Below are 13615 nucleotides of genomic sequence, written 5' to 3'. Positions count from 1 at the left end.
AGTGGCAGTGGGAGAAAGAGAAGGAACAGAAGGATTCAGGAACCAGGTAGGGGAGAAGTGAGAGGACACGGTCTCCACCTGGGAGTGGCCAGTGAAGGAGAGGAGGAGGGAAAGAGGAGGTGGAGGTTGCTAACAGGGCAGCATTATGATACTGTCAGGGTAAATGGGAGCCCCAGATGAGAAGAAGCTCAGCGGGACAGTGATGGGCCTCCGCACTCCCATGCTGAGTCTGAGCTGCTGAGGGTAAACGGGTGGCAGCGCCCACAGAGACCATGAGCCCAGGAGGCCTGCGAGGCTGGGAGTCAGTGGGACAGAGAGAAACTGTGGCTCCACGGGAGTAAAGAAGGCCTGGGAAGAGCAACATTTAATGACCAGCAGGCAGAAACAAAGGCACCTGAAAGGACGAGTGGTCAGGGTCAGGGAGGAGGGGGACCCCGAGTGGGGGGCTGGGGTGAGGAAGCAGTGTGAGGAGCATCAGCTGGCCATGGCCATGCCAGGGGGGAGCAGGTCAGGGGGGAAGATGGTGACTCTGTGGCCTCCGTGTGATTCTGGTGTTAGAAACCCAACCAGATATCCTGCACTGTTCACTACCTCAACCCAACCAAGACCACCATAGCACTCTCCTCCCACTGAACCTGACCTTCTGGCATTTCCTTCCCAGAGAGCATCCGTGCTACCTACCCAGGCCCTTACGCCAGATGGCTAGGGCCATCGGTGACCTCTCCCACATGCCACACCCAGCCAGAGACCAAATCCCATTCCTCCCTGTAAGTAGCTCTTGACTGGGTCCCCCATCTGCCCTGCACCTGCTCCATGTGAAGCCATGTGATCGTCTAAGTCCACAGCCATGAGGCTTCCCTCCTGGTCTCCAAACACCTCTCTTGCTCCAGCCCATCATTCTTTACATGGAAGCCTGAGCCATCCTGGAAACACAGACCTAAGGATGCCCCTCGACTCTATAAGAACCTTCAGTAACTCCCACTGTCACTCATGATAGAGTACACCATTCTATGGCTTATAAAGATGTACAGGGCCTTGCTTATACCACTGTTTCCCCACTACCTCCCACCGCCACTCTGGCCTCCTCCCAGCTCTTCTGATGTACCAAGCATCTCCCTGCTCCAGGACCTGGAAAGTGCCAGTTACTCTTTCTGGAACCTTCTTTCCCACCTTGTGGGGACTGGATGGCCCCTCCTCAGCCTCTAGGTCCCAGTCTAAGTGTCACTTCCTCAAGGATCTTTCCAGATACAGAAACCCCTTCCCCCCATCGTATGCTTTCAGACCGCACATACTTTCCCATAATGAATCATTTCCCCAAATTCATCGATGGGTTATGTCATTTATTTAATGTCTAGACTGTACACTCCACGAGGGCAGGGGCTGTGTCCGTGGCCAGCGAGGCTGGGCAGATGGCTGCTGGGTCACTGTGGCTGGGTGGTGTGCAGCCCCTCATCGCCCTGGCTAAGAGCCTTCTGCCATGAGGCCGGGGCTTCGGGAAGTTTGTCCTTGATGTGAGTTGTAAGTTTTTTTTATTTTTTTTATTTTTTTTTTCTTTTTTACAGAGAGAGAGAGAGAGATTACAAGTAGGCAGAGCAGCAGCCAGAGAGGGGAGGAAGCAGGCTCCCTGCCAAGCAGAGAGCCCGATATGGGGCTCGATCCCAGGACCCTGAGATCATGACCTGAGCTGAAGGCAGAGGCTTAACCCACTGAGCCACCCAGGCGCCCCAGTGAGTTGTAAGTTTTACTCATAAGAAATGTCTTTTAGAACAACACACCTTTGCCTCTGGACCCAGAATTTCAGTAGCAAGACTCTCTTGCTGGGAAGGAGAAAGGACTGTTGACATCCAGCAAGAGGTTTAATGGAGCTCAGTGGAACCTCAGGGCTACTCAGCTCTGAGGAAATGAGAATGCCCCCAGCACCTATCACTTCTGGCATTTGGTAGGCTCTCAGTAAACAGCTGTTGAACAATGAAATGAAACAGGACACAGAAGCTCAGAGAGGTTAAGCAATTTCCCTAAGGTCACACAGTGGGTGGCCAGTTAGGATTCCAGCTGAGTCTCTCTGGCAGTAGGACTGTGGCCTCTGTCAAGACACCACGCGCCCTGCTTGAAAGCAGTCTGGTAAGCTATCCTGAGATCTTCAAAGCTCCTAACCTTAGTCAGTGATTTCTAGACTGTGCTGGGACTGAACACTGGAGAGCTTGAGGCCCTCTGCCCAGAGCTGCCAGTCCACTTTGAAGGTGGCCCCTTTCCCATTTGAGTGGGCCCTGCTTCTCGGGCTCCTCCGTCCCCCAGGTTCCTGAACATCCGGCTTTGATTGAAGATGCTCTAGAAGTTGTTTGGAGATTTCCTCTGCCTTGAAACAAGGCATCATATTTCATGTTTACAACTTCAGAGCCATAAAATATAACCTTCAGCTGACACCACAGTCCTAAAATATTAATTTACACTTTCTCCTTCTCTGGTAATGGGCATTCTGCTCTGCCAGTAAGTCGTGTGTATTCCAAGGGGCAGGTGTGTGATGCCGAGCGTTGCCCTTCCTAGTTTATGACTTTATTTATGATCGACTTAAAGCTCCACCGAAATTTCTTCAATTAACCATAATTTGAGAGCACTACCTCTCGGCCCCCTTGGATGTCTGTTAACTCTCCAGTGACTCACAAATTTCAGGCAGGGATGGGGGAACCACCCTACTCCTCCCTTCTTTACATTTCGGGCCATTGCCAATGCCAAATCCTGGATGCCTGCAAGTTTGGGGACACTTAGCTCTGGGCATCTGTCCATGTCCTCATTCCCCAGGCTACTCTGTCTCTGAGGAAGCAAAAATCTCTATCGGCCCTGCGGGAGAAGCTGCCACCCGACAACTCAAGTGTGAGGCAGAATCCAGGGTGTGAATTCCCCAAAGCCTCGATGTCCCCCCTTTTCCTTGTGCTGTATGGCTCAGGGCCCCCAGCGGCTCCAGGGACCTGCTCAGCCTCATCAGTCACCTCTTCTGAGGGTTCAGGGTCTGCCCCTTTATCCTTGGCTTGATCAAAGATACCCCTTCTTAAAATTAAGAAATTGCAGTTGCCGGAGAGCATCGGTATTTCTGCTCCTCCCCAACGCCGGATGCCATCCATGGATATGGTCCCCCAAGGCATCCTTCTGGGGAGAATACAGGCGGGACACGGTATTCAGTCACATAACTCTGTTGAGCTTTGAGTACAGGCCAGGCATTGTGCTAAATGCTTTGCTGATACTTTTTTGTTAATCATCAAACTGCTTGAAGAGATAGGCATAATATCATCTACATTTTACAGATAAGGAAACCGAGGCTCAGTGGTTTTTATTTATTTTTAAAAGATCTTATTTATTTATTTGACAGAGAGAGCATGTGCCAGGGGAGTAGCAGGCAGTGAGAGAAGTCTCCCCACTGAGCAGGGAGCCTTTATGCGGGGCTCAATCCCACAACCCTGGGATCACAACCTGAGCTGAAGGGAGATGCTTAACCAACTGAGCTACCCAGGCACCTGACTCGGTGTTTTTTGTTTTGTTTTTAAGATTTATTCATTTATGAAACAAGATGGGATTGGGAGGGAGACAAACCATAAATGACTCTTAATCTCACAAAACAAACTGGGGGTTGCTGGGGGGAGGTGGGGTTGGGAGAGGGGGAGGGGGTTATGGACATTGGGGAGGGTATGTGCTATCGTGAGTGCTGTGAAGTGTGTAAACCTGGCGATTCACAGACCTGTACCCCTGGGGATAAAAATACATTATATGTTTATAAAAAAAAAAATTGGAAGGGGAGGTGAACCATAAGAGACTATGGACTCTGAAAAACAACCTGAGGGTTTTGAAGGGTTGGGGGTGGGAGGTTGGGGGAACAGGTGGTGGGTAATAGGGAGGGCACGTATTGCATGGAGCACTGGGTGTGATGCAAAAACAATGAATACTGTTACGCTGGAAAAATAAATAAATTAAAAAAAAATAATTGCAGAAAAAAAATTTATTCATTTATTTATTTGACAGAAAGAGAGAGAGAGAGAGAACAAGCAGGCAGAACTGCAGGTAGAGGGAGAGGGAGAGGGAGAGGAAGAAGCAGTATCTCTGAGAGCAGGCAGTCCCTGTGGGGCTGGGACCCTGGGATTATGATGTGAGCCAAAGGCAGATGCCCAACAACTGAGCCACCTAGGCGCCCCAATGACTCAGTGGTTTTTGAAACTTGCCCACAGTCACATGGCTACTAATTGTTAGAATCAGACTTGAACCCAGATCGCTCTGACTCCAGACCCATGCCATTATGCACGTATTTTCAATGCTGCACCAGACACGGGCTAGAGGAGCCCCTGGAAGCAGAAGGCCCTGGAGAGGGGTTTTTCCGAGTATGAGAAGCTCCTCCCGCTCCTCCTCTCCTCTGTCTGAGTGGCCTGAGGTGGGGGCTTTGAGCTGCCTGCAAAGTGAGGGCCAGCTCCCGTACTCGGGTGGAGGCAGGTGAGTCTTGGGTCAGGCTTCCCCTAAAGAACAGAAGCAGCCCCCGCAGATGCTGGCTCCTCCTACCCCCCACTGAAGCGACATCTGCCCAGCAGAACCACCTGAGGCTTCTCTGCTGGAGCTCCTGGGAGAGTCTAGAGAGGAAGGTCCTGGGGGAACACAGGAGATTGGGCAGTGCCTGGCCTAGTGGACCCATCAGGGGATGCCCCTGGGAGAGGATCAAGCTCTCAGGCCCTGGGCCACCAAGCTGGAGCTCTGAAAGCAACAGTGTCACCACGAGTCTCCTGCCAGGCGTCACGGGCCATTGTCCTTGTCTGCAGCCGACAGTGGAGGTCAAGATCATGGCTGGTAGATGCGTGGCCTTGGCTAGAATCCTGGGTCCACTGCCCTCGAGCCGTGTAACCGCAGGCAAGGTGCCTTACCTCTCCGCACCTCAGTTCCCTCATGTGCACCAGGGGAGAGCAAGCTCTGACCTCCTGGGGCTCCTGTGGGGATTCGCTGAGGCTTGCAGGAGGCAGTGCAGGGCCTGGAGGACAGGTGGAGCTCCCTGAATGCCAGCCTGCTGTGTGGTGGTGGTTCGAATCACAGCAGCTCACTCTCCCTGGGTCAGCGCTAGGAATAAGGCCCTCTGCCACACACGCAGTGTTGATCAACTTGAACCCGCTTCCCCCTTGTGAGTTACACACTGTTGTTGGTATTATTTACAGGTGAGCAAACCAAGGCACAGAGAGGTGGAGTAACTAGCCCAAGGTCGCTCAGCTAGTGGGTAGGCATGGCAAGGCCAGGATTTGAATCCGGGTGACTGGACTCCAGAACACATTCTGGGTGGTTCTACTATAGTAACAGTGATGGCAAAGGTGACTGGAGAAGGACTGGGGGCCCTAACGGGAGGAGAAGAACCCTGTGGTTAGGAACAGTATCTGGAAGCCATGGTGCATTCCAGAATCACTCAAGGTCCACATTGGTTGGAGTGATATTTGGTACTTTCTGCATGCCGTGTAGTGTGATCAGCATAAAGGGGCCCAGCGTGCAGTTCCCAGACCCTCTCTGTCACCCATGGTGCCAACATAGGGTCTCGTATCCCTCCCCCCATCTCTTCCTAGCTCAGAACTTCCCCAGCCACAGAGTTAATATCCCCTCCCCCCCCCCCCCGATGTCTCATGGGCATCTCAGACTTTATCTGGATGAAATGAGCTCTCTTGATCCCCCTCAGGGCACATGCCTCCAACACCCTGTGCTAGTCATCCCCATCTCGGGTATCCACACCCCCAGCCTGCCAGCTCTCGAGCTTAGGAGTCAACCTTGACCCTCTGTTCCATCTGCACCTACATGCAATCCATCAGCAGGGCTGTTGGCTGTGCCACCAGACCACGGTCCCTCCATCTCTCCCATGGTCACCTGTGACCCAAAGGCAGAGTCTCCAGCCTGCTTGCCTACGGTAGCTGCCTCCCGACTGGTCCTCCTGGCTGCACCTCTTGCCGACTATAGTCCCTCTCATTCTAGTTCTCAGGGTGAACTTTGGAAAAAATTAAGTTCAGCTGCACCACACCTGTGTTTAAAATTCTTCCCTGGCTCCTTTCTGAACGAGAATCACACCCCAACTTCTTGTCCTACTTCATCACAGCAACTCCTCTCCCCCAAATCCTTCCTCCCATTCTACTTTGCCACACAGACCTGGTTCCTGTTTCTGCAAAATGTCAAACTCTCTCCTGCCTCAGGGCCTTTGCACCTGCTGTTCCTTTTGCTGTGAATGCCCTTCCCAGGGTCTTCACATAATAATTCAGATATCATCTGCTCAGAGGGGACCGCTGTTGAGGGCTCCATCTCGAGTAGCCTCTTCCTATCACGATCCACTTCATTTTCCTCGGGATCTGAAATTTGCGTATTTGATTTTTATCTGTGTTCTGCCTCCCAGCTGCTAACTTCAAATAAATACTCCATGTTCTCATGGCGCCTGGTCTGACTTTTCATCATGGGAATTCTCTGTATCTAGAATAACAAATGTCTAACAAAAATCGGCAGTCAATAGATAAGGATTGAGAAACTAACTGTCTAGCACGCGGTAGGCCCTCATGAAGTTGCTGAGTGAACAAATGAGTAAGCGACTAAGCCCACTGCTCGTTTTCCCCACATGAAAATGCAGGCTTAGCAGCACTCCAGTGACCTGTGACACTGAGCTGGCACGGGATGGCTAGGGCTGACTTGGACCCTTCTGACTTCATGCTCTTTCCATAGCACACTGCCTCTCTCTCTTCTTCCCCAGATCCCTTTCCCTGGGGTTAGAAAATCAGGAATGCAGCTGGACACTTGCAGCCCGAGCTTCCGCAGACCAATGCTCCCTACCTTGAGTCAGGGGACAGCCGGCAGTGTTTGGCTCGAACCTCAGAGGCCAAGCATTACTTGCTCTAGATGCTTTCTCCCCACCTGTCCCCCAGCCCCCAGCACATCTGAACCCCATTCCTTCTCCAGGCGGCCTTCTTTGCTCCAGGGCCCATGCCCATCCCAATTCAGAGGCCATTTGCTGAAACTGACATGGTCTTCCTTCTTGTGATTCAAAGAGGTTCCACAAAGCTCAGAGCCTCCCAGGGACCTCTGCCTTTGACAAGGTGCCCAGGGGGACACAAAGCAAAGGGAGCTCAAAGGCCCTACCTCTTTCCCTTTGCCAGCTAGACCAAGCCTCAGAGGGCCAGCAGCCTTGGGATGGGCCTCCTTGGAGGTCAGTCTTGCACCTGTTCTGCCCCCTAATATCCTAGTGGGTCCTCATTCCCCCTTAGTTTGGGCTACGTCCCTAGGCTGAATCTACCTTTCAGCCAGGCATGTGGCATTTCTGGCCCTCCAGCCTGCTCCAGGAAGCCTTGGCCTCAGACTCTGCATCACTCAGCACTGCTGGGCAGGTGGGTTAACCCAGGCCAGCAATTTGCCTTTCAGGCCAGTATGCCTACATGGTTCTGGTGGTGAATTAGACCCATCCAGCCATCCGCTCATTCAGCAAATATTTACGGACCACTGCCCAGTGGATGAGGTTTAACCGCTCATCGATGCCAGCCCTTGAGAGTTCTACGCGAGAGGAAAAAAGGCCAAAGGCTTTAATCCTTCCTGAGTACAAACCGTTAGCTCTGGCGTGACTGTGACTCCTGGCATTGTGGGACGCCTGATGAACCAACTCCCTCAGCTCCTGTACAGCTTGGCCTCCCGAGGAATTGTGGCTTGGAAAATCACTGGCATTACTGAGGACACGTCTCAGACTGTTCTTGCAGCTTATGGTGAAGTAGGAACCAGAAATGGACCAGAAGCCCACAGAATGGGGGAGGCGCTGGGGCTCAGAGAGTGGGAGAGCCATCTGTCCTCCCCCAGTCATGAGTGGAGACACATCTTAGCCCTGGAAGACACCAAGGAGCCTCGGGGACTCGAAGCCTTTCTGGAAGCCACACTTGACATCCTTGGCTGGCTTCCCTGGTGTTCCAGAAGAGGACCTTCTCTGGTATAGCAAAATTAGAAGCTGCTGAGAAAAGACTTAGAAAGATCAGCCTCGGACTCTTTCTGGAAGGGCCTTGCCCATGCTAAAGAATCCGAACTTGACCCCATCAGGGAGGAAGAGCCACTGACTGCCTTCTAAGTAACAAGTGATTCTGTCAGATCTATGGCTTAGAAGGCCACTCCAGCAGTGGAGAATGGATTGGGACATGTTGGGGCGGGGTGGAGGACTTGGGAGGGCTGTTCTGCAGTGGGACAGGTATGACGGGATGTGAGGCAGTCCGGACTGTCCCTAGCCAGAGCCCCTGAGCAGGGGCAGAAGCTTGGATGCAAGGATAGGTGCAGAGAGATGCAACAGGACATGGTGGCTGATGGTGTCGGGGGCAAGGAGGGTGAGGGCTGTAAGATGCCACTGGGGTGTCTGGCTTGGTCACCTTGGATGGTGATACTTCACTGAGCTGGGGAGGCACACAAATAGCAGGTTTGGGAAGACAGAAAGCATTAGATTTTGGATGTGCCCCATTTGAGGCACATACTCAGGAAAGATTTAGTAGAGTCTGATACCCACGGGGGCCTGCAAACTGGGATAGAGAGTGGGCTTAGAGACAGACACCGGAGAGTCATCTCCAAGTGACAATTAGAAGGCATATAGTGGATGAGAAATCCCAAGAGATAAAAGATGTCCCTAGAGGTGAGGCCATGCTAGGTCCTTTGGGATTAAAGAAAAGGCTGGGGAGAAGCAGGGAAGATCATCATCGTCTGAGAGGCCAAAAGAGGAAGGAGAGAGGACAGGGAAAGAGTCGTGTCCCAGAAAGGCCCCCCATGCCCATGAACCACTGCTGGGTATGAGTGCTGGGGAAGCACCATCACCCCAGCCCACTCCATACCCCCCGGCCCTGCTCCCACACCCGGACATGCAGGCTTGAGACTGGGGGGCCGTGAGTCCACCCAACAAAAGAAGACCTCCAGGGGACAGCCTTCAGCACTCATATTTTACTGGTGGATTAATAAAAAAGGCACTTTCACAGCCAGCCAAGTGTCTTGTGAGGTGGCTCTGTTCAGGACAATACCACCCTGGGAAGGGACACGTAAGGCTGGAAGGAGACGGCGCAAAGCCAAGAGGCAATGGGGCTCTTGTGCCTAAGCGGTCAACGCAATTCCCCCCCGCAGGGCCAAAGTCAAGAGGGACCGAGTGAAGGAGGATGGAGAAAGAAGAGAGGGTGTGATGCACAGCCCCAGGGGAGCCTGAGCCTGCCAAGACAGAAGCCAAGGACAAGCTTCCAGAGAACAGGGCTGAAAGCTTTGGAGGTTCCTGATGACTCAGACTGTCATTCTTGGCCATTCGCATTGCTAAGCCGCAAACTCCCTCTGTTGCCATCAACACCTTCAACAAAGAGCGGCCCTGTGTGCAAACACCTTTGTTAGTGGTTTTTGCTTTTTGTTTTATTTTTTCCCCTGGGGACAGGGAGAGACTGAAGACCAATGGGCCAAGTTCCCAACCTCAGCTCGAAGAGTAGAACCCAGGGAGATGGGGCATGTGAGATCCAGGTTCAGGGGAGGCTCGAGCTGATGACGATCAGAGAAGAGGATTTCTACCCTATCGGGGTGGGTGCTGATGTGGATTATATGGTGCGGGGTGGGGAGGTGGTGGACAGCCCGGCTGCCTCTCACACTTGGGCTACAACTGTTTTCTAGTTCCGTCTTGAAAGACCATGGCATTTAGAGTGCTGTAAGAGGAAGGAGAAGGGTGGGTCTTGTTTCACAACTTAAATACTTGATTTCATATACTACCTGGTTTCATATTCTAGTATCACGTCCCAACTCTGACACCCTTCCCAGGAAGGTCAGAGTGTTCAGCTGGGATATCCTCTAGGCCAGGGGTGGGTAGGGATTCTCTAAGAGGAGTGGAGACAGCAGTTGTAGGCCTTGTTTTGTCCACAGGGTCACACACCTGTGTGGAGGGGCCAAGGTCTCCCCTGATGGGGTTGGTTATTCCTGATAGCAAGCACGTGACGAAAGTCACATCCCAAGTTAGAAACGGGGCCTGAGAGGAGCCCTTAGGAAGGTAAGGAGGGAGACTCTCATTCCCTTGGGTTCCACCAAGAGGGACCAACATGGTCAAGGAGTAAACAGACATGGGGTCAGGTGGCAACTCCCGCCGAATGGTTGTGGCTTGTCTGTTCGGGAGGAATTCATAGCCATGTGTGGGCTAAGAAAGGGCGCTGTGATCAATTAATTATGTCCTCCACTGGCGTGGGAACAAGGGAAGAGACATATATGCCAAGGATTTTCCACCCCTGGTGCAGGTAGTACAAAGGGTGTGCGCATATGGTGGGAAAGGGGAGCCCGTCTCCCCAAACTAGTCTTTGGACAGTATTTACAGAAAAGCTGCCTCCAAGAGAAAGGAAAAACTTGAACCCAGGGAGAGCTGTGTGTTCCAATCATTTCTCAACTCCTTGAAAAGATCCTCCACCACCCCCCTCCAGACCTATAATGGAGTGTTCTGGGATTTGCACAATTTATAGATAAGAGTTTCGAGAAGAAAAGAGTGGTCAGTAGTGCAAAAGGCTGTTGAGAGGTCAGGAAATATAAGGGCCAAAACAATTCCCATCTGATTTGACAACATGATGCAGAATATTGGGGCCAAAGGCCAGTCTGCAGAGGAGGAAATGGGAGGTTGGTGGGGGTGGAGGGTGGGCAGAGACAAGGCTGGATGGAGCTTTCAAGATGCCAGGCATTTCTGGTGGCCTGGGGAAATACTACAGTGCAATGTCACAGCCTTTGAAAGGTACCTTAAAAAATCTACATGCACAATAATCTCAACTATACACATATTCATGATATGTGCATAATGCAGTATGGATTAGAAGATAGGAAGGAAATACACAAAAATCATTGTTAAAATGAGTAAATTTTGTTTCTTCTTTACTCTTTCTCTGAATTTTCTAAGATAATTTAAAAATGATCATGTGTTATTTTTATCATCAGATTAGAGGCGTGGGAAATTAGCCTCGGAGTAAACTCAGTTATTACGGACTGGAGGGGTACTAAGAAATAGGCTGGGAAGAGGGTCACCCATCATCCTGCTTTGCCTGGGGCTGAGGGTATTTCCAGGATGAGGGAATTTCGGAGCTAAAAATGGGAAAATCCCAGGAAAACCAGGATAAGTTGGTCATCTTAGCTGGGAGGCTGAGGCAGTGGGTTTTGGGGGTGGGAGGGCTGTTGGGGTAAAGAGGTTTTGAGCAGATTTAGAGGCTGAGAGGAGGACTCCATGAAACAGGGAGAGAGGCTGAATTTATAGGAAATTTATAGGCGAGGGAAAAGCAGAATGGCCAGGGTGGTTGGAAGGAAGGGAAGCAGCTGGGGAAGACCCTCGCACACTGATACTCCGTAACAAAAAGAAACCATGTTTCTTCTAGACAGGAGGGCAGATTGGTTAAAAATAAGTTTGTTGGGGCACCTGGGTGGCTCAGTCCTTAAGCATCTGCCTTCGGCTTAGGTCATGATCCCAGGGTCTTGGGATGGAGCCCCACATTGGGCTCCCTGCTCAGCGGGGAGCCTGCTTCTCCCTCCCCCTCTCCCCTGGCATGTATTCCCTCTCTTGCCATATCTCTTTCAAATAAATAAAATCTTAAAAAAAATTAATAATGCATTTGTTGATGTGGGGGAAAGGGATCGAGAGAGGAACACCTGAGGGCTGGAAAGTCAGTGAGGCTTAGAGCCTCTGGAATAGCGGGGGACCCTAGGACTCACGGTGGTCTCCAGACATGCGTTCCCCATAGCAGGCACCCCCGATGTGGCTGGAGTAGACAGTGTAGCTTCCCCTCCCCACCGAAGACCAGGTCCCACTAGAAGCTCCAGCATCCCCCTCCAGTTACTACCCACCCCTCAGACCCTCTCTGGCTGCCTACCTCTGCAGGAGGGCAGGGGGAAGTCCCACGTGGCGCTGTTCTCGGAGCCAGCGTGGCAGGTGAGCACGGCGTGGCCCTCCAGGAAGAAGCCGGGGTTGCAGCTGTAGCGGACCTTGTCCCCAAGGTTGAAGGTTGAGCCCTGCTGGATGCCGTTGGGCAGCCGCCCGGGGTTCCCACATGTGTGACTGGGGAGCACTGTGAGAGACGGAGACATGTCACCCGTGAGCGAGGCTTCAGCCACAAAGCCCATTTCCACGCAGCGCCTGCCCGGACAAGTTACCTCCCCAGGTCTCATTTCCTGGGTAGGTGGGCAGGCCGTCTCGAGGCTGCCTAGTCTCTGAATACTCATGGTGGCCCTGCATTAAGGAGGAGCCGCACTTGGCGGTTTATGACCGGACACCCAGGTTTCTTGCCTTTTCTCCTGCGCAGCCATGGATATGGCTTACGTCAGTCCCATCACTCAAGATTCTCCAGGGAAAAATCACTTTAATCTCTTGGGTTTGGTTGCCCTGATTTCACACTCCACACTCCTCACAACCAGGGAAGGGGTGCAGACCATGGCGTGGAGTAGGTGCTCATTAAACCCAGCGTCTCTCCTTTCATGTGTGTCTGTCCTGGCAGCCGGAGGGGCCCTTTGGCCCAGCGGGTTAGGGAGAGTTGAAGGGGCTGTTAGTGTTGGAACAGGCAGTGAAGTGGGAAGACAAGAACCTGAGTTCAGATCCAAATGACCCACTTAAAGGGGGAGCTGGGGATTACAATGTACAGGGTGTGACCCAAGCCAAAGCCATCACGGCCAGCTACAAGTGGGCTCTCATTATCCCAAGGAAATTAGGGAGGGTACCAGGCAACCTCCGGGGAGGGTGGGAGCAGCACCTCTGCCTGAGTCACTTGTTCAACCCAATCCTGCTCCCCCAACCCTCTGCCTATCTCCCCAGAGTTAGAACTGCCTGTGCCCTGAAGGTCAGACCTCCTACCCATTCAAGATGTCCCCATAGGGCAGTGACAAGGGCTCACAGACATGTCCAGAGCACCATCCAAGTATATGTCCATCACCTAGCGATGGCTCACTGAGGCATCACTCAGAGGCTGTACAGCAGGGTGGTGGGGAATACAGACGCAAGAACTTGGGTATGCATCTTGGACAGATGGCTTACTACCTCTGGGACCCCAAGCAAGTCTCATAAGTCCCCTGTGCCCCAGTCTCCTTGTTTGCAAGACAGGGATCACAACAGTACTTTCCTCCCTCAACGGGTATTTGGGAAAATTAAATTAGCAAAGATATGCAAAGTGCTTAGGAGGAAGCCTGGCAGACATGTGAATATGACACACGTGAATCCGAGCACACTTCATGAGAGATGTGCACAATTAAAGTTAAATGTTCTGATAGGATAGAGACCAGGCAGGGGACCAAACCCAGTCTAGGGCAGTCCGAGATGGCTTCCTGGAAGAGGTGACATCTATGCTGAATCCTGAGAGATTAGTAAGAATTAGCCAGGCTAAAGAGTGTCCCATGAAAAGGAAATATCATGCACAAGTGGCCCGAGGCCAGAGACAATCTAGGGGCTCAAGAAGCCTGAAATAAGAGGGCCATGGCGGCCAGGATGAGGAGTAAGGATGAAGAAGTGGAGGTGGCCACCCCGAATCCTAGAGGGTTTCCCAGGCCCTTGCCATACCCTCTTCCTGACCACGCTGCCGTCTTCCAGGACCCTCTCTACCAGCACTGATGATCTTAGAACCCTCAGAAAGAAGGCTTTCCC

The 13615-nt window shown here is 52.2% G+C and overlaps 1 protein-coding gene across 1 annotated transcript in view; it reads right to left on the bottom strand.

Annotated features, from left to right (window-relative positions):
- The window catches only part of LOC123926444 (CUB and sushi domain-containing protein 2-like), a 596474-nt gene that overhangs the window by 381884 nt on the left and 200975 nt on the right, over positions 1–13615 (bottom strand). The window contains exon 4 of the mRNA XM_045980312.1: positions 11859–12053. Within this exon, the coding sequence (XP_045836268.1) occupies positions 11859–12053 (195 nt within the window). The remainder of the gene's footprint in view (positions 1–11858; positions 12054–13615) is intronic.

Source organism: Meles meles, chromosome 1, assembly GCF_922984935.1.
Source record: "Meles meles chromosome 1, mMelMel3.1 paternal haplotype, whole genome shotgun sequence".
NCBI classification, from domain to species: Eukaryota; Metazoa; Chordata; class Mammalia; order Carnivora; family Mustelidae; genus Meles; species Meles meles.
The sequence above is the reverse complement of the archived record's forward strand: the minus strand, read 5'-3'. Positions and strand labels throughout refer to the sequence as shown.